Here is a 25,712-nt window from a genome sequence, read left to right as displayed (position 1 = left end):
CATTCTTGTTGTAACAAACCCCATACGGTCATTCTTCTCCAAAACAAAATCTCCATATAAATTTTCAAACATTATAAAACCTTCAATAAACTTTGCCAAATCTCAGCGTACAATGAGACCATAGAGACCATGGGTTGCAGTAGAGATTGTTAAAACCGTTTTCTGAGCTAATTCAAATTGTCAAACACTTAAGAATATACGGTCACCTGTTTTGGCCTTGTTTCTTTGGTCATTATTAATGGAAAAGAACCATTCTTTGCATTACTGGAACACGACCTTCTGATAAAGTATTGAGAGCCAGTAGCATTCCCACGCCTCCAGAGTTGTATTTCCCTTTATGACTTGTAATCCAATCCAGTCAACTTTCATGATGCACGTAGCAGGAACTGTTGTGGGAGAAAGCATTCCTCATCTCCCCATGTGGCTTCTGTGAGAACATTCGCACACCACATCTGGTCTTCACTAACAGGATGGCTATGTTTTGCGTGCTGTCACTGTCGTCACGTCCCCATCATACTCCACTGTCTGCGCAGATGTATACGACCATACTCCAGTGTCTGCGAGCGCAGTGAGTGTAGTCAGGAACTCACCGATCCCTGCCCACGGGTCAAGGCCCAGACCTCAACGTTGGCGCCCACAAATGCCACGGCAGCACCCCAGAGCGGCAGAACCTGTCCTGGGATAGACTGATTTATCGTATCACTCAGCATTGTCCTGTCCGAATTATGCGTGGCTTGCTCACTCAGATCGTTACCCTTGTAAGGCTTCACTGCTTTCCTGTGGGTTGGAAGAAATTTGTTTTGGTTACAGACTGGCTACGAATGTTATCCTTAAGAATGAAAAAGAACAGATAATGCTTTACTATGTCTTTCATCTTGAAAAGGAATTTTGAATATTTCAATAATATATTTAGCAAGGAATTTAAAAATAAGGTACATTGTTTTCAACTTTACACCATCATTGGTTGTGGCGTAACATAGATATTTTATCTTCGTATGTTGCGATAACTTTTACGGAACCGTCAGGTACTTCTTAAAATAGTGTCTAGGTGCCAGAATTGTTGAAAGAATGTTCCTAGAGACTAAAGACTTGGTGCATATGTTCTTCTTGGTACAAGGGAGAACTCATGTAGGTTCAAGATAGCCCAAAGATTAAAGGATAGCATTGACCTTTCAGTCAGTTCGGTAAGACTTTCATTATAATCTAAAGGGTTCGTTCGATACTCCGCTGTATCGTTTTATTGTATTCATAAGTCAGCCATAATAATCAACTATTGATGTCCGTTCTGGCATTGTCCATAAAAATAACTGATTGGAGACAGTGAGGACGAGCTTTATTGCTTTTGCATGCAGCGGACCTTATGGAGTATAACTCATACAGCTGTTCCTCCTTATATATTTCCAGGGGAATATATATTGCCCGAAGTATAGCGAACAGTTGTGTAGCGGTAGCAATAACTTAGTGACGTCAGAATATCAATATCCGTGCACGCAAGGATATCCGGTGAACATGCAGGCTCGGATACAGGTTGTGTGGTAATAAAGCTCACTGTTGAGTAAGATATGATAACTAAGCTGTTTGTCGGAGTTCATATTTCTCTTCATATCGAGCTCGCGTCAATTTTATTTTTATGATCCGATAACTGCATGATCCGGTGAACATGCAGGCTCGGATACAGGTTGTGTGGTAATAAAGCTCACTGTTGAGTAAGATATGATAACTAAGCTGTTTGTCGGAGTTCATATTTCTCTTCATATCGAGCTCGCGTCAATTTTATTTTTATGATCCGATAACTGCATGATCCGGTGAACATGCAGGCTCGGATACGGGTTGTGTGGTAATAAAGCTCACTGTTGAGTAAGATATGATAACTAAGCTGTTTGTCGGAGTTCATATTTCTCTTCATATCGAGCTCGCGTCAATTTTATTTTTATGATCCGATAACTGCATGATCCGGTGAACATGCAGGCTCGGATACAGGTTGTGTGGTAATAAAGCTCACTGTTGAGTAAGATATGATAACTAAGCTGTTTGTCGGAGTTCATATTTCTCTTCATATCGAGCTCGCGTCAATTTTATTTTTATGATCCGATAACTGCATGATCCGGTGAACATGCAGGCTCGGATACGGGTTGTGTGGTAATAAAGCTCACTGTTGAGTAAGATATGATAACTAAGCTGTTTGTCGGAGTTCATATTTCTCTTCATATCGAGCTCGCGTCAATTTTATTTTTATGATCCGATAACTGCATGATCCGGTGAACATGCAGGCTCGGATACAGGTTGTGTGGTAATAAAGCTCACTGTTGAGTAAGATATGATAACTAAGCTGTTTGTCGGAGTTCACATTTCTCTTCATATCGAGCTCGCGTCAATTTTATTTTTATGATCCGATAACTGCATGATCCGGTGAACATGCAGGCTCGGATACAGGTTGTGTGGTAATAAAGCTCACTGTTGAGTAAGATATGATAACTAAGCTGTTTGTCGGAGTTCATATTTCTCTTCATATCGAGCTCGCGTCAATTTTATTTTTATGATCCGATAACTGCATGATCCGGTGGATTTAACTGCATTTTTACCATGACTTGAGATACTCTCAGAGATAACTATAGTTATAGTAATAATATAAGATGAAATGTTACACTGTTATCTCTGTCAGTTTGGATATTTCGATGTGAAATTCGCAACCTACTTAGCTCAGTCATAATTGCAAGAAACAAATTAGTAAATGGAACAGCCTATGTGGCGTGGCACATGTTTAGAACTATATACAACACAATCTATGCTCTAGATCCTGTGTATTTATACAAATTGTTAAAAGTTTGGAGACGACGTAACAATTATTTAATGGTCCGATTTATAAAAATGAAACTGTGCACATACAGGTTAGGTCTAAGAAACCACTGTTTTGTTAACTGCAATGCTTTTAGTCAGTGGAACGGCATTATTGAATCGGTGGAAAATTGTTAAATTAACTTGCAAAGGTCTACACGTTAAAGATCTTAATGAGAAAAAAACGTAGAAATGAATGATATTGGTTTTATCGTGATAACCAACCACATCAAGATATTTGAACAATGAATACTAAATAAACAATACAATTTCTTGCAATAAACTGCGTTTATTATTTAGAGAGCTTTAACATTTTAACGCCAGCCAGTTTTCTAAAAGAATTTTTTGTTTGCTTTTAGAAGCTGTCCCATCTCAAAGCGTGCAAAATATTTTTACGATTCCCAATCATATTTTTTAGCTTCCCCGTCCAAAAACCATTTCTAAATGTTTTATATGAAACTCGTAAATAAAATAATACGACTAATGTAATATTTTGGTCAAAGAAAATCTAAAAGCAAACAACATCTCACTGACCTTACTGACTAGGAGTAGTCAATAAGTTGCTACTGATGCGCTATGCATATAACCAATGATAATTCTTAGGTGTAGCCACTGGATAGCGCTATGAAAAATTTGTGAATGCGACTTTTGTAGTTCATTTTTCTGTAAATTTTGTGCTCTACAATTTTTAATGAATGACATTTTTTAGGGAACCCAAATGTAATTTGAATAGTTTTTAGCGTTATTGAGTAATTTATAGTGGCATGCAATGTGATTTATTCGTATTGTTTCATTGAAGACTTTCCGTAGTAGCTTAGCGCAGTTAAGGCTGTTTTAACCCTCTCTTCCACCGCTCAAGGGTCCCTAATAGATGAAAAACCGTTTCCTGACATTCTTTACCCAATGTATATTCATATATATGTTTGTCTCTTACAATTATTTTTATATACTATAAGTATATTATTAATCGTCGGACCAAAAAAGATTTGATATTAGGATTATTTGTATTTCAGCATTCGTAATTCCTAGTAGTGCTGAATGATTTACCTCTCTCGCACACTTGCCTTCTAGGTACACCGTGGGGGAGGTAGTGGGCGTGCGGTGCCGCCCTTCGTCACCTTGTCTGTAGCATTACACTGTACCGCGTGGGCCATCACTGTTCCTGTTGCTTTGACCTTGTTCCTCGCGGTTATCATTGTTTCCTTTATTCTCTTGTTTGTTTATCATCGGCCAGGATTAGATTACGCCGACACAATTATCATTGTTTTCACTTTGCTATCCTTCTACGGATGTGCTGTCTCGTGTTTAACTCCTTTATTTTTTGTTTTCTTCTTCAACTCTCTGTTATCTTTCCCACGTATAAGATATTTCCACTGGTAAACATAAACGGCTCCAAATTATTTATTTTAAATTGAATTGGTCAGCAATACAATTAAAGAGAGCATTAAACAGCATATGACATAAGCTCACTCTAAATTAAACCGTTACAAATAATCTTCTAGTTGTGGTGGTAAACTCAATCAAAAGTGCTCATACGAGTATTAGGGATCTAATAAACAAAAATACCAGCAATGAACTGAAACTGAACAAAACAACAATTAAAAACAAATTCGAATTTTAATGAAATTATAAGAAATCGACAGTTATAAAACTGTAGGAAGTCTTTAAGTTTGTGTTGTTTTTCAAAGGATCAGGACTAAAACCATCATTATCGTTGAATTTAATTTACGAATTTTAGGTGAATGCTGATTTAAAATTAGATTGTCGATTGTCGAAATTAGATAGTATTAGATTGTCTGAACAAATGTAGGGCAAATATTATTTTTGAACAGTTTTTTATAAAATAATCAATTTTTACGCTATTAATTACTTGAAACTGTTTTTGTTTTTATTGTATTTTTTAATTGTATGAATGATAAAAATTATATAAAAATAAGAAACTTATATATAACTGAAGAAGAAGAAAATGCTGTATAAGTTTGATTTCAGAACCACCCCTAGATTAAAATACTTTTCTTAGAGCCCCAACAGTTTCCTCTCAAAAAGACTACTATGGAATTTGTATTAATGCATTTTAGAAAATACAATCACTTAGAATTTCTATACTTTCAAGTTCAACTACCACACTACAAATGACACGTCATAGTCTGAGAGCCTTGTAGTTTATTAAGCCAAGCATCTAAAGGTTTAGATGGTCAGCATAGAAAAGTGTTTTACATCTTCGTAAGATATCATTTATTTAAATTAGAAATAGAGAATAGCAGTGAACCTATACAATACCTTGTGGAACTCCTGACCGAAATAGATATTATTTTAAATAAATCCGATATATTAAACGTATTAGAATACGTTTTATTCTTCCAGATGCTTTATGATCGTTCATATAAATGTTGTAAACTTGAAGAACAAGTTTAAATCACATATTAAGATTTTGTAATACCCTTCCACAATCAAGAAAGCCTGCCGACGCTAACAACGTCAGCGCGGTACACCATTTCCATGTAATTTAGACTCAATCAGCCGTGAAGGTCGGTCATATGAGAAGTATGCAAATAAATGCGTTCTCATCATCGACACTGTGATCATCTCCGACGAGATTTCGGAGTAACGACCATCCAACCGCATCACTAAATTTGATGTGGACATTTTCCCATCACCCTTCCTTCCAAGGACAGGCTCTTGATTATTAGCCTAAAAGTGAAAGCCTTATTTGATCTCGCGAGTTTGTGTCGGCCTTGAAGCCGAATTATGACCCTGATGTCTGTAATTTGCGTTGTTCCATCCACAATACATCGTATACCTGAAACATATGTTTTGGCGTGAGGTAAAATTAATTTAATTAAATCTTAAATCCCCGTTTCAATTAGGCCGTAGGCCTATTCCATAAATTTGTGTACAGATATATTTGTAAACCTTCAAATTCGTGGAGTTATTTATTAGGAAATATTTGTTTCAATGTTTGATCGTGCTATGTTTATGAAGATGCTAAAAAAGTAAGGTGAGAAATAATATTTTTTTAGTAGAAGTAGCGTTTTTGAATCTTCATATTTTATCATTTCTCAAAGTTTGATCCACATTTTCCAAAATGCTGTATGTTTAACACGGATCAAAATGTTAAAAATAATATGGTAACCTACATCCGACCCAACGGTGAAATACGGGACGATGGGTTTTGGCTTCCCTCCCTAAAATTAAAAAAACTCCTTGTTAACGCCTGATCATTCAAATAAATATAACTTTATGTAACCTGGAAAATATAACGTTATTTTCACTACGATAAGGTACAACTAATGACCTTTCATACGAATCTAAACTAAGTTAATGCACCTTTTATCGATGCATTAACTTACAACATGAGGATAATTGTGCAAACGAGAGGAAAAGTAAGATTTCTTCACTTCAAACATGCTATTACAACCCAAGTACTAACAGTATAGTATAATTAAGAAATTGTTTGAGGTTTTTTTAATGATGGAAGGATTGTGAAGGAAACAGGATTTTTCCGGACATTTGCCATCGTTCAATGATACAATACAATACCTACAATTAGCGTTGTTCCGCCCACAAGGCATGAAAATCTTGTGTCCTTCATTGAGAAATTGTTCTAAGTAATTCTTGGTTCGGCCTCAGTGAACGATACCGCGACGGGCTTGGCTCCTTGGGGTGTAGGAGATTTGATTAATAACTTAGGCCATCGCCACTGGTCAGATACGGCCGCCACGGGTGTGGAGGCATGGTATGCACACCTGGACTGGAGAGTCGGCTACGTTATACGAGTAAGTTTACGACATCAGGTACAAACTGCTTGACAATAAGATCACACTCCATAGTTCCTAGGCAATAGCCAGCATTGGCTGGATTTCAAAATTGCTAGTAGGTGTGTAGCTATCAGCAATAATAGTATTTCCATCTTATAACAAAGAATAAAAAATATATTGAAAAGTGCGTGTAAGAAGTCAGTATCATCATTTATTTATAACGGTATAAGAAGCCCTCTCTAACACTTAATCTGAGGACCATTGGCTTGAAGGTTACTTCCTAACCACCATCAACTGACGGGTAGGCAGGCTGCTTGCAAGGACAGGATCGCTCAGAGATCACCAATCCAAGCAGCAGGCACCCTCGACGTTCCTTGATTCGGTTATCTCGCGATAACCGCCGTAACCGCTACTGTACTGAGGTAATCATTCGCAGCTCACTGTAACACTGATAATTCTGGTTGTCTGCACCTACCGTTTTGAGCCGTATTTAAATTCATAAATGTTGATGTTTTCTCAGTTCTTCCAAAAACTAACATTACACTGTTTAGTTGATTTACAAATATTTTACTGTAAATCAGATATTTAACCATTCCATATAATGTATTCAACCAATGCCAATTCCTTTTTTTTACCTTTCATATCTGTAAGATTACTTGATACGGCAAACAATTTGTGTAACTCAAACAATTGGTTTTCAGTACAAGTGATAAAAAATATGAAAATATGGACTAATCACGTTTGTAGCAGTTCAATAACAAGATATTCTAAGGACTTAAATGACTATTGATTGCATTAGTTTATTTTTAACAGCTCATTTTTTAAAATTTATATTAAAACCACCCTCAACAAATAAAAAAAACGAGGCGTTTTGACTAGCGCTCCTTTCGTTGTAGTGCCCAACTAACGCCGATAGCCAAAGAAGAAATGTATAACTCCGTAAGAGAGTTACCCGGGCCTGAGTCATGTTGACAGTTATAACATTGCTGATTTGGAATGTTATGTGGTTGAATAGGTACAAATGTGTCGATAAAATAACATCTTCTACATACCGACACATTAGTTGGCTGAGCACTAGCAAAGCATATCACTCAGGGAAATGTCTGTAGTATGAAATGAGCTAGACTTGAATTTTGTATAAAGATTCATTTCTATATAGGGAAGGTCGAATTGTATGATGAGGGCACGTTCTTTACGAGATTTGGATGAGCGTCAGCAAAGTCCAATTAATTTTCCGTACCTTCAATTCTTCATAGATAAGATAGAGTTCGCAAGTCCTTCTATAGGATTAGTTGTCTGTACTGCTGGCAAAATTTCTCTTGTGTTTATCTGCAGAATATCTCTAGAATGAAATGAGCTGTAGATTCGAAACATCTGGTAAACCTGTCAGGTGATTCTTGGCCTGGCGTACTCTTACCTTGTGTTATAACGAACAGTCTGTAAAGCCATTATGATTATATGGTCGCTCTTTAGTATAAATATTTCGCTCTTATCTAAAAACTAATTAAGATAAATTTTTAATTAATGTAAATAATATGTCACACTGTTGAGATAATTTGAACTTCTATGCCGTTTTAAATAGACAGTTCATATATTAATCTCTTTTAAAAATAAAGGATCTGTTTAAATAATTATTAAATTAGCAAACACATTTTAAATTTACATTCGTAAAAAGTTTGGTTACTCATCGTTTAAGGGAAAACGCGTCTAGTGAAAGAAAGGTATAGTAGGCTATGTTATACACGGTTTATTTTTTTTTACTCAGATAATATTGACTTTGAATTTTGTTGTCATTGTTTACATAAATAATTATTTTGTTTGTTGACAATTACTAAAGTTAGTTATTCACACGTTTTGCAAAATAAATAACAGACTCAGTGTTAATTAAAATACTTTACTTAAGTAGCATTTTCGTACTGTTCCTGGTCATGTTAACTGCATAAGAAAGCAATAAGATGATGCAGTCGGTTTTTAAGAAAATATTGGAAATAGGCCTGAAGTCATTTTGAGGATTGGTTTGAATTTGTAATGCATTTAGAGGCATCTTATAACCAAGCTCAAAGAAAAACTGTTTTATAAACTTTTTACAATGTACATTAAGGACGACTGGAGAGAATATTATGATTTCAATTTATAAAAAATAATTTCTATAAAAAATAGTAAAAGCATGCATTTTTTTAAATAATATTTAATTTGAAAATATAATTTCCTTGAGTCTTAAATGCATAAACGTATTGTACAATTTTCACATATTTATCTACAGCCTTTTTTATTTGGGCCTGTATACTTTCAAAATTATCTCATTATGCTACTGTTCACAAATACGTGTAATTCCTCATTGAGTGATCAACATTTTATACTTCTGTTATCTTCAGGAAAATAGTTTTAAGGGATTATAAATTTAAATTTAAATATGTACAAACCTTTCAACCAAACATTGATTCCTTAAAATATTTAGGTCTAAAGGCAGAGAGCCTAAATGTGAATTGTTTATTTTATTGTAAGATAAAACACAAGTAAGGACACTACGTAATTGTATTACACCCTCATTCACTTTTATCGCTTTTATCCTGGTGTCGGCCTGCTGGTTCTGGTGTCTTGCAATCCGGAACCTGCGCTTGATAGACATTAGACATGAAAGATCAGGATCACAACACCAGGGTACCAACCGCTGCGCTGGTGGAACATCGATTCGTGCCGTACCAGCCACAATTAAATGCCAACCTACAAACACACTTGCACACACTACAGTATCGATTTTCTTCTTATTCAGTGCATTCCATAAGAGAAGTGAAATCGGTTTCAAGAAGTATTCAATTTTATTGGAAGATATTTTTACTGAGTGCGTTGTTTGTATTGCTTGCATCATTTTTTTGTTTTGGGGAATGGGGGCTGATACGGTTCTATAGGGTGTAATTATATTTTATTAATATAGTAAAGCTATTGACTATCTTATATTCCTCTTCCTTTAATCTCTTTCTAAACTATTTATCAAAATCGGATAGTTCAGTATATATTCGCAAAAGTTACGTACTTAGGGTACAGTACTACAGTAATTCATTTGTGCTTTGTAAAACGTAGCCTCGATAAATGAGAGGAAGACTATATTGAAAAGTGTTAAATAAATGTTGAACTTCGTACCCTAAAATTAGCCTCAATTTATTTAGTCATCCTATTTAAACTCAAAGATGTTTTTTGGAGAATCCCGCTATCTAAAAGAAACAAATCAGAGAATTTTATTGGGCCAGCAATAGTTAAGTGTCAACTTTGAACCAAGGTCAGTCTATGATCTGTAAGAGTGTGTGAAGTGCCTATAAAACGAAATTTCGCGCTTTAAAACAAGACAACTAAGGTTGTTCTTGTCATTTCGCAAATATAATAAATAACCAGGGTGCTCTAAGATGATTTCATAATATTCCGTTTGCTCTATACTACAGTGATAATTTGAGACACTCATCCTGATATGGCTAAAGGTGACTTCAAAATATTTCATACTACCATTCCATGCTCTACGACAATTAACATTAACTATCACAACTTTTTATTAGGTGACCAAAACGTACGCGAGGAAAGGAACAGACATGCTCATGCTTGCAGTTAAACAGCAGCAATCACCATTATGTGCTGGATGGAGGACATCAGCAGATAGACAGGCGATGCCCGAGTTCTAGACCGCCAGTATCGGCGGATCGGGCAGTAGCGATGGTATCAGACAGTGATGTGGGCCGAGACCGTCCCTCGGGCCTCTCTGGTCATCGTTCAGTCGATATGCTCGGGACCTCCTCCCGGATAACAAGTTATGTTCTTCACTACTGCAATTTCAACGTCATCTGTACATTTATCGCCGCAGTCTTCGGCCGATTTCTGGTATTATATAGTGGTCAGTCTTTTTATTGACATTTCTATCAATAATAACCAGTAAATTCCACTTATTACGAGCATTTTCACTTTTTTCGATTTGTTGACTAAAGCTTAAGAACGTTTGGTATAAATAACTAGATTTCGGACTTTTGTTACCGTTATATTTTAAAAATATATTATGTTTCGAGAACTGAAATATGTCATCTTCTTCTTCAGGTCTAGGTGTCCACGCCTAAAGAAGAGGTCAGATTCTTGTTCTCAAAAACGTAACCTTTTATTTATATTTTTTTTATAAAACAGGTGACAAATGTCCGAATCCTGTTACCCTTTAATTCATACATAATAATTGTGACCTATAACAAATAAAATTGGGTCTGAGTTAGATATAATAAGTTAAAATACTCTTTTTAGTTGAGTATTTGATCAGTAGTGTGTATGTGTATGTTTGTTACAAAAATGACAATAAAGTAAAACTAAATCTATAATTTCTTGAAATTTACATAGGCCACACACAACGTCTAAAATCGAATTAAAGACCGTGTTGTTCACCAAGTAAAAATGTTATGTCAATGATTACTGTTACATGTTTTCTGAATTAAGGTTTCTGCATCACTAGGGAATTAAAAGGCCCTTTGCTATGTGATGCCTATAATGCCGAGTTTGCTTTTGTAGGCTTTTCGTAGATGCTGTTAAAATCAAGAATATTTGAGTATTCAAACCATGAAGAGCAAAACAGAGTTTTCTGCAAAATCCGCAAGAAACAATATTGGAAAAACTATAAAAAGCATGTGGACGGGTAATTGATCAAACTTTTAAAATGAAGCATCTACCATAGTTAATAAATTATACTATAAGAAGTAAGAGGGTAAAAAGGTTTAACATTATTCGTATAAGTCTAAATAAGGATTGTCACAAGTAGAGCCAGCTTTTAAAGAACTTAAACATAATTAATAACGTATATCTGTTTGCGATAAGTAAAAATTAACATTCGGGAAAGTTAAGTACCGCTTCGTTAGGTGTTTAAAACACAATTAATTGTCTTGTGATTATTTATTGGAGTATTTGTAATTATTTAATTAGTTCTCCACACGTTTTTTGACATTTTTTGGAAAAAATAAAACTCAAATGGAATAAAAACATACAACATTGAGGATATTTATAACGCAAGTTTTAAGTCTGTTAAGCATTGGTAACTATTATCTTAAAGGCCCGACCTTAAACCCATCGATAAGTACAATATTGAACTATGTAAATCAACTAAATATTTTTATTTAGGATGGTGACACGAAAAACGAAACATCACTACGGGCGTAAAGACTGTTCCAGGAACTGATTTGGTTGACACGTGGTAATTGTGGAGCTGCCGCTTATAACAGGACACAGCATAACCATGATAACTGGCCGGTCTGATGCATTCTGGACTAATAAGAGAGTGAGGATGTCCGTTACGGGCAGCGCAGCAGTCTCGCTCTGCAACTCGGTAATCAATGGAACTAGGTCTGCAACTGCTTGTCCTGGAGCATTCCGGAAGCTCCTCCAGATACTTCTTACAGGTGCGGTTTTCTTAATGTTGAAGAGTTAGATCCACGTTGTGAGTCTGACAAGGTGTATTACATCATGTGTCACGTCGTTTCAAGAAAATACTTTTAGGGTTTGCCGAATCTGCAACACACCAAATAGGCCTTTACATTGTTTGTAAAAGTAAAAGAAAACTTCTATGTTTCAATTTTAGTTTTGAGGAAGGAAGGATTGTGAAGGAAACAGGATTTTTCCCCGGACGTTTGCCATTGTTCAGAGATATAAGAATGTGTCACTGGTTTGTGTTACTAATTTTTTGTAACACTAAATGATCGCAGATGTTCAACAAAATCCTGTTTCCCTAAAAAATCGAAATAAAAGTTGTATTTACTTTTCTTTTTATAACACAATGATGTGTATTAGTACAAAATCTTAAGAAGTTTGCTATATCAGAGGATTTTCCATGTAAAATATTGGCGTTTAATTACATGTTTTTATTAAAACCCCAAAATTCTTGTTCTAATACTGTGAGGAACAAAAACACATAAATAAGTTTTAAATGCACAAATATTACTTTTTCAAAAATTTTAATATCTATGAGGTAACACATGACGTATTCCTCCTTTAATATTTTTTGAGTAACGGTATTTTCACGTTTTCAAAATATTGATTTTTTGGCGTGTGGCGAATTTATTTTACATAAGAATAAGGCATCAGTTTTTTCTTTCTTTTTTTGCAGGTTGATAATTTTCCAGTATTACTATTTTATTTTTATAAGCCAAGATAACGCGGAACCTTTGCTAAGTGTAAAACCTTGTTCGTAAATCCTACTTTTTTTCTAGTCTGAAGACATTAGAATTTACTTGAAATAAAATACAATCCTTCTTCAGAACTTCTCGATGACAAATGTTCTATTCTGAGAACTACATTTTCTCTCAAAGAAGTCGTGTACTCCATGAAAGTGATGATCCCCTTGTACATAAAACAGAGTTAATATTTGTAGTAAGGAAAGCTTCTCGGTGAATCCCACCACTTCTGTTTCTGGCGGCGATGCTGCCACCTGATCAGCAGACCGGCCACCACCAGGCACACCGAATACTTATGGTAACCTAGTTGAGCTAATAGTTTACGACCGAGTCGGAATCTGCTGCTCCACGGCAGCATTGCGTCATCCCCGCCTGCCCGCGAATACTTTCTACCGCGCCAATCAAAACAGAAGCAGAGAAAGTATTATTGGCGGGAAAGTAATTCCAGGGGCTCATTTTCTCCGACACCCGCTGGGCGCGCTGTACACGGCCCAGTTCCGGGGGTCACGTGGCCGAGGAAATCCAACCGTGAAAACTGTGCCAGACCGGGCATTGTTGCGAGAAGTAGCGGTGTGTGGGGATTGGTCTCTCTCTTGATGTCTTCTTATTGCTCTGCCATAAAGGAAAGAGCCGTACCGACAATAAACGTTGCCGCACATTGATGAACACACTGAAGAAACGTGCATGAAACAAAAGTTACAAGGGTAAATGTTAGAGATGTTTCTCTTCCACTATATGGTTCGTTTAGTGTTAGCAAATGGTTGAACATTCAGGAAAGCTTTATATTCCCTTCCTCCACTCCAAGGCTGTATGAAGAAAACATGTGTGATCAGCGAAGAAAAAGTTTTCTCCGAAACTAAATAAATGCTCCACAACATTTTATCTAGCCCTTTTCCGTAGACTAATGGTTATAGTTTCGGCTCTCTAACTGAGAGATCACAGGTTCAAATCGGGAGAGGGGAAATCATGCATAGACACGATAGATAGTGTACTTTGCTAACAAATGCCAATTTACATCGGCATACCTAACGCCTAAGCTTAAAAGAGAATTAAAAAAATATTTTATCGAATTTTACAAATTATTACTTTTTGTGTGATCAGTCAATTAATGTTCCTTCCTTGTGTAACGAACACAATTGCTTGTGTCATGGCTATGCTGAAATTACCACTATAATCGGAAACTTCACACAAACGTGAGCGGGCAGGCTGAACCCATTTTGACAAGGATACCACAAACAACTTCGCTTCTCGTGTCCAGTGAGTAGCCACAAGAAATAGGATTTCGTGTTATTAATGCCAACGGTCGAGTCGCTATGAAGCAATGGCGACTTAACAAACTACAGAGCACGTAAGTTTTCATAGTCTCCCATATGCCCTAACATGGAAACCTCTGTCAGCTCCTAGGAAACAACACAAACATACCTTGCGTCTCCTTACCTTTCAAATAAAAAACTGAATCTCTACCCAGTTAAGTTTATCATTCTTCCCCAGAAGGACTAATCCATCCTAGTGTTTAATAAGTCCTCTACATCTTCACCCATTAAGTGGCCCTTTTTCCCTGGGCTAAGTCTGGTGGATTCTTCTGTAGACACCTAAATCGGTTGATCATAAAGAATAATGGTCGCTGACACAAGTGAAGTCAACAACATTCATTCAAATATATCAACCTTCGAGCAACTGTCTTGATTTTGCAAATTTTCTTGAGCTATACACGCTCAATATTTTTACCCAGTAGCATTGTAGAGCCTTTCTCGTGTTTGTTCAAGAATTGGCTATAGAATGAAGCAGCGCCCTTAGGAAACATGGGATCGTCCAGTCGTTTAAGACGGTATATGGACAGGTTGATTTATGCCGAACGTCTAATATAGTCCGATTTCAATGGGATTTTGTGTGTACTCCATTATACACTAAGAAATAATAATTGGAACCAGTTATATTTAAAAAAATTCTGATAAAATCTATGAAAATTTTAACATCAAATTCATTTATATCTAATATGTTTGCTCCCCTTTATTTTTGTTTATTGTGTTTATAATGTGGTAAAACAATAAAGTTTATATTTATAAAAGTTGTATGTACCTGAATACTAAATGTCTAAATTCACAAGTTCAGTGACGTGCCTTACCGCTACAATCCATATTTCCGCCAGGCTCTAGCTTTAAGGTTTCACAGTATAATACTCGTTTTTTCTTTGTTCCCATGTGTAAAATTAACTGCTAGTTGTAAACCACTCTATGTGGTTGCAAGACCGGTTTCCAGTTTGCATGCTTTGAGCTCTGTTCTTTAGTCCTGTTCGGCACTTACACAACCTCTGTGTTCTCCTTGCTATTGGTAAATTGTTTTCAAGAAGGGGTTCTAAACATTAAAAAGTAAATTATCTAACTTTATTTGTCCTACAACGTTAAGGGAAACAACAATGGGGCCAGCATTGAACCTTGCAGTGCTCCAACGTTCCCACGATCGTTTTCACTGGGTCCGTTATGCTTCGGGAAGCAGCTAGGTGTCTAAGGTTTTCAACATTTTCTAAGAACACCATTAAAGTCGTACTCTATTTAACTAGTTTACTCAATATCTGTTCAAATTTTACTGCAATCCAAATGCAATCACGGTTATTTGTAAGTTGATCTACTGGTGAATTGTAACGATGGCTCAAGATACTATTGTTCGAGGTCGTTACATTGGGTTTGATCAGACTTAATAAATATTTACGTAGGTCAATACATAAATATCATCTCTGTGAAACAAATAAATTGATTGAATTTTTCTGTGGTAGTGGTGCTAGTTTCCGTCGTAGATCAATAAAAATTGTACAGGATACGTTAATTGAAGTTCTTTGGAGCCGCTCTGTAGTCTGAAGGGGGCTGCTTCAAGTAGTTATTGTCAATTCAAAACAAGTGGGGAACCCTAAAATTAAAATGGGCGGCACAGAGACAATGCTGTCCAGTCATCCTACGCTTCCGTTGTGGCTGCACGTGCTGGAATCCGGGGAAACATTTCAGTTGGCATTGAGGTGGTGTGTGAAAGACGAGTCTTGTGGAAAGGTGTTGGCTCTAAGATAAATCATCAAGTCTTCCTGTGTATTACAATTAAACTGAACTACTTACACATATTTCATTCATGACCGTCCAGAAGTTAATTGGCTTTGAAAATATTACGGATCTGTCCTCAGAGACAGGATGTAAGACTTGATCCAATTATTGTCTGTGCCAAAAACTGGGTTCGGCCGACGGCAAACTGCAGGATTGTGGTTACAACAATTGTCCTAATTACTTTAATTTGTGGAACAGCCCCGCTTCTCCCCACTCCTAACCATCTTCCTGATACCATCTTCTCATGGACTTCACGTCGCGTCGGTAAAAACAGTTTTTTGTTACACATGTAATCTTATTAAAATTGTCTTTTTATATTTACTTATTTCTGTTAGATTATTGTGCAATTTGGCGTTTCAGAAGGAAATAATTCCTATCTTTCATTTATAGTAAAATATCTTGAGATATCTAAGAACCTTATGAAGTTATGAAACTTATCAGTGTAAATATCTAAAAATTGCTTTAAGGAAGCGTTTGTTCAAGAAGCAATATTATTTTAGTTGACAAAAGTTAAAAGCGACAAATTAATAATTTGAAAATATCTTTGTACACAAGTGATACGCGAGCTTCATGCCATGTATATGTGTAAAAATAGGCTTGCTTTATTCGTGTCAGATCAGAAATGTATTCTTTTATCTCTTGGTGCTTAATATTAATTAAGCTTTACTTTGTCATACCATGCCTAGGCTAGGAGAGATGTTACAACAAATTTCCCAGGGGAATTGGGAATATACATCCTTTCGATTACAATCGCAACAAAATGTATTGGCAATAAGTTCCAGAAAAATATTACTTAGTCTTCTACTACTATTAGATTTAATACAAGCTTGTTGCAACACTCCAGCTTTATATACAAGTCTTACATAATTCATCCTCAAGTTCATGCAATGATCTTAACATCATTATGCTAAATCTTTTGAAAGTAATACATAAGTGTTATTCATTAAGGATTTAATCATTATTATTGATGGCAAAACAAGATGGTTAGTGTTCAAGCTTTCCTCGGTCCATTGAGACCCCTGGGCGCATGACTGTCCTCTAAACCCTGTGATCTCCAAATCTGTGGCGAGTACACTGGTATACGAGTCAACACTATGGTATAGTGTTTAAATTTCCTCTGCCCAGTGTGATCAACCCTTACGCGGGTGACTGACCTGTTGTGATATCCAAATCCTTTTAGGATACACTGAGTCAAGAGCGATGTTAAGGTCATTATTCTCACTTTCCTACATCTATGGTGAACCCTGGGCGGGTCACAGACCTCTGGACCCTACCATCTCCCACACACGAGCTGGAGCTGCCGCTGCGTGTCAGAACTGGTTGTGGCTCTGCTCAGCTCGGCTTGCCTTGCAGTCCTAGGTCACGGTCCGCAACTGGTTCCTACTCTGTTCCCAAGGATCTGGTGGAACTCCGGTGTCCCCTGTTGGTTTAACAAGTTTCATGCCTATGATTCATACTTAATTGGTCACAGTACGTTGACCTTTTCTCCTTTCGTTATTTACCGTTTACGTAATGTTAAACTCTGCTGAAAGACAATTAGTTATAATATATGACATTTACTTAATTTTTATTTTATGCAAACCAAGCATGATTAGTATTTCTTAATTTTCGCAAACATTCGTATAAAATGGGTTTAGTAAAATATTTTATTGCTCTAAGGTGAGTTTAAAGAGTAAAAATATATATTTCCTTATCTTTTAAATCTATAACTTTTAAAGATATCACATTAGAAGTTTGAGGCCGAGGCTTTATGGTAAATGCATTATCATCAAACATAAGAGAATTATTGGGCAAGGCAAATCATAAAAACGACTGTTGACCCAATGTGACCTGTCAAAAAGTTGATGACAATGCGTAATCGAAACGCCTCGTCCATTGTAACGTGGTTCTCAGCAGATTCATGTTAACCAGTATGGTGAGTTTCCGTGGCTAAGATGGCCCTCGAAGACGGCCCCATGATCCCATTGCCTCGTCTAAGTCGTGATCGTTCTTGTGCAATACATAATCCCCCCCCTCTTCTCCCTCTAAATGGTTCACTTAATTTACCGGCGCCTCTCAGGTCACGAGCCCAGCTTCAGAGTCCGTTATTACTCCAGGTTTTATGGTAACCGCACTACATCTTTTGGTTATAAAGTTTTTTTTGAGACGGTACTATATTAAATTCTTTATTTGTATTACTATTAACCAAATTGATTTCATAGCCATTTGTTCGATATTTTGCCAGTAACATTTTTTGTGTTTGTTACACAATCCAAAATGTGTATAAGTTAATGTGCTGCAATATGTAGTAAGTTATCATCTAAGAGACATAACAATATTTGGAAAGATAATATTTGAAAAGGGTTCTTAAGCAGGTTAACTATTGGTCCATGTGACTACAAACCTTATTAATCTACAGTTTCAGATGTTTTTATTAACGTGTCCACTTAAACAATTATGGAAGGACAATTTCAACATCTGCAGGAACTCCACCAGACCATTGAATCTATAGTTTAAGGTCTACAGAAGAAAACCATATATCGTGCACGATACCTTGGTACAGAATCTAGGAGTTTTCGAGCTCAGAGAACAATAGAACATGTAACAAGAGCTGCAGAGGTTGTATGAATCCATGGGTTTTTTCACTCATCCCAAGTAGAGTGATGATTGAATTAAAATGGGTCATCATTGTGTGCAACAATACATTTCCATTCCTTTTCTTTTTCCATTCTTTCCACATTCGTTTTTTTCTGTTCTTAATAATGTCTATAATAGCAGTCTTGACTCAAATTTACACCTAATTAAGTAACGCAAACCTATACGTTAATTGTTTGGAAACAGGAATTGCCGGCAATTCACATCTTTCTCAACGTTGCAATTCACCTAATTAAGAATTCAAATTAAGAGCATAGGGTAATCAGCCATTTAATCCTCGTAGCATGTGTCCAATCAGCTGTTTCCTCCAAGTAACCAGCCGGTTGCTCTACATACGATAATATAACCTCAAAAGTGCAGCCATGCGGCCTGTAATCAACCAGTTATAATCATTCCACTCTGTAGCCCCTCTAATCTGAATGCCAGAGGCGGGAAGGAGGTCTGGTGCTGGAGGCCAGTGCAAGGATAAGTGAGATACTGGACTGTGTGAACACATTATTGGACTTGGAGTGGACTGATAAAGAAGTGGGTCAGGCTTTCAGAATTGAACAGCTCATACTCCAGCATGACCACTTGTTACGGTTGTAGAGAATAAACATTCTTTCAGGCCAGGTGCGTCGCCCTTTTTGTGAATGGGAATCCTGGCGGTACAAAAGAAGTTAAAAGAGCTCAGCAGTGAATGTGCCTAGGAAATATTCTTTCTGATCCACCACTTACCGAACTGTATTCAAAGATTACCCTTCTCTAAATCTTTATTTCGTACCTTATTCTCGCCTAAATATGAAAGCGAGTTCTTCCAAACCAAGTATAATCCTACGGATTTATACTCGTAAAAGAACATAAAACCCGCCATAAGGAAAATCGAAAGAGCTCTAGCATGTTGAATCATCATTTATTAGAGAAACTGTCTACCATAAATCGTTATCATCTTTTAATGTTCCTCTAAATCTCATTTTAAGGTGAGAGGATTTACATATCTTAAGCCTCAAACCTAAACCACTTATTAAGAGGGATGGCATTAATCTGTTGAACAGATTAACTAATAAACATGAAATGATTAGTTTCGCCATTGTTACCTTGCACAGTTAGTAAAATAAATCAGTGTATGACAACAACAAAAAAGCCAGTTCCGTCTTCCATGTATTTTTAATGGATTTTACAATTGTGGGTGAAAGCGTAATGCGCACGCTGAAAATAAAACTATGTAGTGCTTAGGTTTGTATTAGCTCTCGATATTTAGCCTTAGGGACGTTTGACGTTTGTTTTACATCTCATTTTTCATCGATTATTCATAATTTGTACACTAGTCTGAAATTGTCCCGCATATTGAAAATCCAACTAAAACTTAGTGTACTTATTACATCTTTGTTAGCTGTCGATAGTTTAGCAATAAAAACATTAGTTAAATATTGAAATATTTCAAGTTTAAAAGCGAAACTAGTTTGCTTTATAATAGAAAAATAAATTTGGTTTAATTAGTTCTGAGCCAGAGTCATCCCTCTCTAATGTTGGTGTAAAGAAGTCCATGTTTACACACAGTGGCGTAGTTAGAACTTGGCTTTGGAAGGGAGAATTAAACTGAAAAAGTACACCACACTGGGGAGTGGAATAAATCGAAATTTAAACAAGTTAAATGCGCCTAATTCAAAGTAAAACATTTAACTTCTATATTTCAAATAAGATTTCTGTTATATGTATATTTAGCGCTTTGGGAGAGGGTTTCGCCCCTTTTTCTCGCACAGAGCATATATAGGACTAAATTCATATTTTACAAAGTAAACACGATTAAATTGGACATTTATTTATAAAACATATTTTAGAGATGTAAATGTTACAATGATACGGTTGCTTTGGTTTATACCTTAGACGACAATGGTCTATATGTAAATTAGTTGCGTCTTCCATATTTAAAATCTATTTTATAAAATATATTATTTACATTATGAATTATATAATGCTAAATATGAATTGACAAATATAATGCTATATATATATATATTGTTTTTAATCTTGAGGAAACACAAAAAAATACATGGGAGAAACGTGTATTTCTGATGTCTTAAAAATCCTTTAATCCAATCAGAAGGGTTAAAGTATTGGAGGAGATGAAGAACATATTTTAAATTACTTTAAAAATTTATAACAAGTATGCCTCTAGTTACAGAAATTTACATCAGCAAACACAATGTTGGCTATGTGTGTAAATTTAATAAACCTCTAAAATTTCCCAGGACGGTTATCGAAAATTAGAGTGATGATGAGAAGATTGTCTACAACACTCGGTGTTGAAAGAAAGGAATGCCTTGGGGTGTTCTAATAAATCCTGGACACTGTGAGATGACTTATTTATTGGGGTTACATTCCTCTGCTATCTGAGTAGTAGTTTGAACGGTCGAAAAGACTCTCCAAAACGACCTTCTCCGGGTTATTTATCGGTGTCACGTCCCAGCAACTGCACAGGTCAGTGCTTGAGTACGGTCAACACTGTCCACAGACGCGATCTTGCCTGTCGCAAGAACAGTCGACCATTGATGGGAAATTGGGGCAAGGCTTCTGAGTGAGGTCAAGGACTATCTCATACTGTGTTTACCCCATACTTTGTTAACATAAGGTCTGGCACAACTCTTTGTAGTTGAAGTTATTTAGCAAAGTTTATTTTGTATCGCTTTTTGGCCGAAATGTAGTGTTTATAAAATAAATTTATTGTGATAAATTGAGCTTCGTTGTATGAATAAACTGTTCATATTCTTAGTTTAAATCCAATCATCAAATTTCCAACATTGTTAAAAATATCGTGTCACATGCAATTAAAAATAGTTTTTTGGAACTTCATTTGTTACACTCAAATACTAGAATTTAATTTTAAATCGTGTGGAAATCTTCTTATTTCTGAACCGTTTCTCCAAGAAGTTTGAGTCGAAATGTAACCATACCTAATGTATTGTTTGGATCAACAAATAATGCAGTTTTTTACCTGTTCTTGTTGGTTTAATCGTAGCCAGATATGAAAATTCCAACACATTTCCTTACATGCGGTGAATTAGACAACAAATTTGATACATTCTTAATAAGATAGAAATTTTGGATATAAAAAAGAATTTTGAAGGCTTAGACATGACTCTTTAGAAATCATGTTAATAATATTAATTGCAGTATAGCAACGTAAAATTTGTAATACTATGAAATAAACTGAAGAAATACGTGCTGTTGAAATTCAAAGATATTGTCCTTATGCGTAATGAATAATCTAAATACCAGTATATTCGGTTTCTTTATCAGCTGATTATAAATAAATTCATTCTACTTAGCGCTGTAAAAATGTATTGTATTTCTTTATAAAAAAAAAAGAATCAACATATCCTGCCGTTCAATACTTGAATACTGATCGGAATGAGTAGCAACACTCTTGGACAGACAAGAGGAAGTGAAGCACGAGATCCTGTAGTTGCTCGACCTTGTAAGATCCAACCTTAACCCGCAACACGTGCCCTTGACAGATCACATTCCTCTCGTGGAGTTTCTGTCCTTGGTCAGCTCGGTAATTTACCACGAGACCAGTTTCGATTTCACCACTTAAGTATAATTTAAAAAATGCTTTATTGCAGAAATGTCCAACACAATGCGGTTAGCGTCCTGTTCAAGGATTCTTGAAACATCTTTATGTCACTGAGTCGGTGCCTCAACTAGTTTTCCGTAAGAGGAGGAAATTCTCACCCAAGCCCCTTTACGGGGCCCCTGTATGGAACTTGGTTATCACCCGTTGTTCTTGATAGAACAATGGAGAATATATTTTACAACAGTAGAGCTGTTCTAATTTTACGTTATTCCACTACTTGACAATACTGCAGGGATACAATCCATACGCTACGATGTTTTACCTCGGGCTACACCGTAGGCATATTAATCATAATCTCCCTGATAGCAGAGCCTTTCTACTTCTGGAATAGCACTACTAGGCATCTTTGCAGGGAAACTATTCATACCCTCTCTTACATTTGAACCGGACTAAACTACCCCTAGAGAATTCACTACTTGACAATACTGCAGGGACACAACCCATACCCCGTCATACACTACATACGTTTTAACCTCACATCTGGCTATACCGAAGGCATATTAGTCATAACCTATCTTACAGTATAGCCGTTCTACCTCTAAAAATGGCACTACTTGGCTACTCTGCATGTGTATTAGTCAAAATATTCCACTATGAAAAGTTCTATACATTTCATATAATTATAGTAAATGTAGGGAGCCAAATTCACTAAGAATAGCCCATGTCGTAAAAGAACAAGATGTGTGTTGCTGAATTCAAGAGCTTCCATTCGAGAGCGAAGACAGAGTAAATCATATAAATTTATACCTCGTTACTTTAAACGCGCTTTTCCCCCCAGACTACCAAATAATCAAACGTTTTGATTCAGGTTCACACTTAGTCAACTCATATAATTCAATTTTCTTGATTATTTCAATATTTTCATACATTCCAAGTGTAACAGAAACAAAGTCTGTGAACCCATGATACCTAAGATTCGAACTATTATTCACTTAATATGGCACAGCAAAAAGACTTCTTGCATTTCTGGTTTGAACGTTCATAGTAAATTGTCCATATCTGCAAGACAGCCTCCAGAACAGGCCGGTCTAAATACCTCGGAACTGGCTCCCGCTTGATCCATAAATACATGTATTGTTTACTCCGCTTTGCTATGCGTGCGGCATTCAGTAGCTTCCTCTTTTCTATGATTAGACTTTCATTCACGTAGTTCACGGCGGCTTTCCCCACCATGAAGCTCATGAACTCTGGTATGTACATCACTTGCTTGCGTCGCTGGCTGATAATCTGTACTTTATCTAATCTGGTGCAAACCTTTACAATTATTTCAATGATTCTTCTCCATTGCCTTTTCACTGAAATGTTTAAAATCATAATAATTCCATCATCTTATCTCGTACACTTTTTTCAAAAATGTTATTCTGCGCATGTGTCAAATCGACCAGTTCTTCTGCAGATTATTTATTATTTTTCTTCTATCGGCGACCCTCCACATGTGTACAAATAAGAAACCATCCTTCAACGACAATGTTTTTTTTCTAAATTTCTACTACCCAATTTAGATATGTGTTCGAATAGTTAATTAATTATATTTTGTATATACATATATATATTGTATATATATTGTAATGTATAGTCTTCTGCCTAAAATGTATCAGTTTATTTTGAATATCACTAACGTGATGATTCTAATGAATCTTTTTGAAATTAGTCTCTTTTTGAACTTGTTCAACACTGCCTAATCAAAAACACCGCTTGTATCGGTATTTTTAAGTTTCACAGCAATACAATTAAATTCAGAATTGTAATTGCATATGTTCTAACCTTTTAAGATGTTGAAGTTTGTTTTTGATGAAGGAAGAAATATGAAGGAAATAGTATTTCCGGACATTTTCCATCGTTTAGTGACGTTTTTATCAGTGAACGAGGCAAATGCCCGAAAAAGTCCTGTTTCCTTCACAACTTTTAACATATGTAAAGGAAATCTTGTGTACAAATTTCACAAGTAATTTGCTTCTTAACCCCACCAGGCTCTGACTTATCCAACTCATAATTTGGAACCGAACCATTATGTATTAAAAATGGCATTGTCAGTTTCAACCTGTCAGTGGAATGACAGACGTACCACTAAGATATAAGCTCGTCACATAATTTTACATTTCCAGTGTATATTTCCAGTTCTAACATAATATGTAACAAAATCTTTAATTTAACAACTGTATAACATTTCAAGCAATAAAACAGTCGCTACATTGCAAATCTTTTCATGGTTTGGATTCATTAACGAGCCTACTCGTATTTGGAAATTTTTGCAAGATTAAGATTATTTGCTAATTATATTTATATTTTTTGAAAAATATATAGCACCAAAGTTAGTCTTATTGAACAGTATGCACGGTCATAACTTGTAATCTTTCACTCCACCCATTAGACCGGAAGTAAATTACAAGTAGACGCTTATGGCCGAACTTAGCGCCTCAACCCTATATATGTATGTATTTTAATGATCAGTGCAACACGGCTAACCCATCTGTACCAATGGAAAATAAAAATTCATTCGAACCAGAAGTGCTCTTACACGTACAAAACCGAAAATAATTTGTATAAGTCGCCAGGCGTGAAAAGCTTAACTTCGGCAAGAATGGGCAAATTCCTATTTAAATCACAAGCAAAATTAGTAAAAATATATAATAAGTTCAACAGAATATGTATATAAAGTTGGTAGTAGAGTTGTGGTCAGGAATATCCGACACGGCTGAGGTGAGGACTGCCCACAATGGATTACTTGAAGTGACGTCATGTAAGGAAATGATGGAAAGTTGCGTCAAGCGGCAGTCCTCCTTGGATTGTCTACAACAATTGTTTTGTCGACAATCTGATGAGTCATCCCATGCATGCATGTTTAGTCCAGAGCCATTTGCTTGAGTTGAACTGAATGACATCATTCGCTCATCTGGTCAAGGTTCCAGCTTTCGCACTGTTGAGGATGTTGGATTGTGTTTTATAATACTAAATGAAACGCGGATGTTGAGTTTAGATCCATTTCACCTCCGTTTAATGCAGTTTCTGAAATCTGACACTCCTGGAATCTGAAGTCATCTAAAGAGATACAAAAAAATCGGCAACGGAAAAGTTAGTCACCTAGACTACAACGGAAGTCTATCTGGTTTCTCAGCAGCCATCCAGTGAGACGTGTTCTCATAGTCCCATCAGGTGGCCAATTGGAAATAAACTGAACATTCACATTGAACCAACTTTTCCCACCCTAGTTACTAAATAAAATCGCCAAAAGAATCTGTTTAATTAAACAAATCTTATTACTTACAAGCAAGGATTTATTTCAGTGTGTTTGCGATGTTTGTGACTAAGGGGCACTAAATTGAGATTTACAAACTTTGCTATGCTGCGTATTAGACCTTTCCTTGGGAAATACGAGTAGACAGCGTGCTTCTAAACAACGTTGCTAAAGTTTAGGATATGGTTCCCTGCATAAAAAAGTGCAATCATTATCTTTTAAAGTGCATCGTTTTCTGCCAGCCCGTGTATACCCTACCCCTGAAAATACGTAGTCTTAAAACTGCTTTGTTGCAACTTAGCATGAATTTTATTCAGATCTAACTTACTACCAGAAATTAAAAACGTATTATAACAAATT

At 36.0% G+C, this 25,712-nt stretch overlaps 1 protein-coding gene across 3 annotated transcripts in view; it reads left to right on the top strand.

Moving 5' to 3' along the window:
- LOC124357045 overlaps nucleotides 1-25,712 on the top strand; it is a 72,760-nt gene that overhangs the window by 10,701 nt on the left and 36,347 nt on the right. The window contains exon 1 of one of the 3 annotated variants that reach the window (XM_046808439.1): nucleotides 10,306-10,473. The exons of the other annotated variants lie outside the window; for them this stretch is intronic. Coding sequence (XP_046664395.1) covers nucleotides 10,393-10,473 — 81 coding nt within the window. The 5' untranslated portion in view covers nucleotides 10,306-10,392. Of the gene's footprint in view, nucleotides 1-10,305; nucleotides 10,474-25,712 lie in introns of those variants that run through there. 3 annotated transcript variants of the gene reach the window in all.

Source organism: Homalodisca vitripennis, chromosome 3 (assembly GCF_021130785.1).
Source record: "Homalodisca vitripennis isolate AUS2020 chromosome 3, UT_GWSS_2.1, whole genome shotgun sequence".
Classification (NCBI taxonomy): Eukaryota; Metazoa; Arthropoda; class Insecta; order Hemiptera; family Cicadellidae; genus Homalodisca; species Homalodisca vitripennis.
This window is presented reverse-complemented; position numbering and strand designations above follow the sequence as displayed.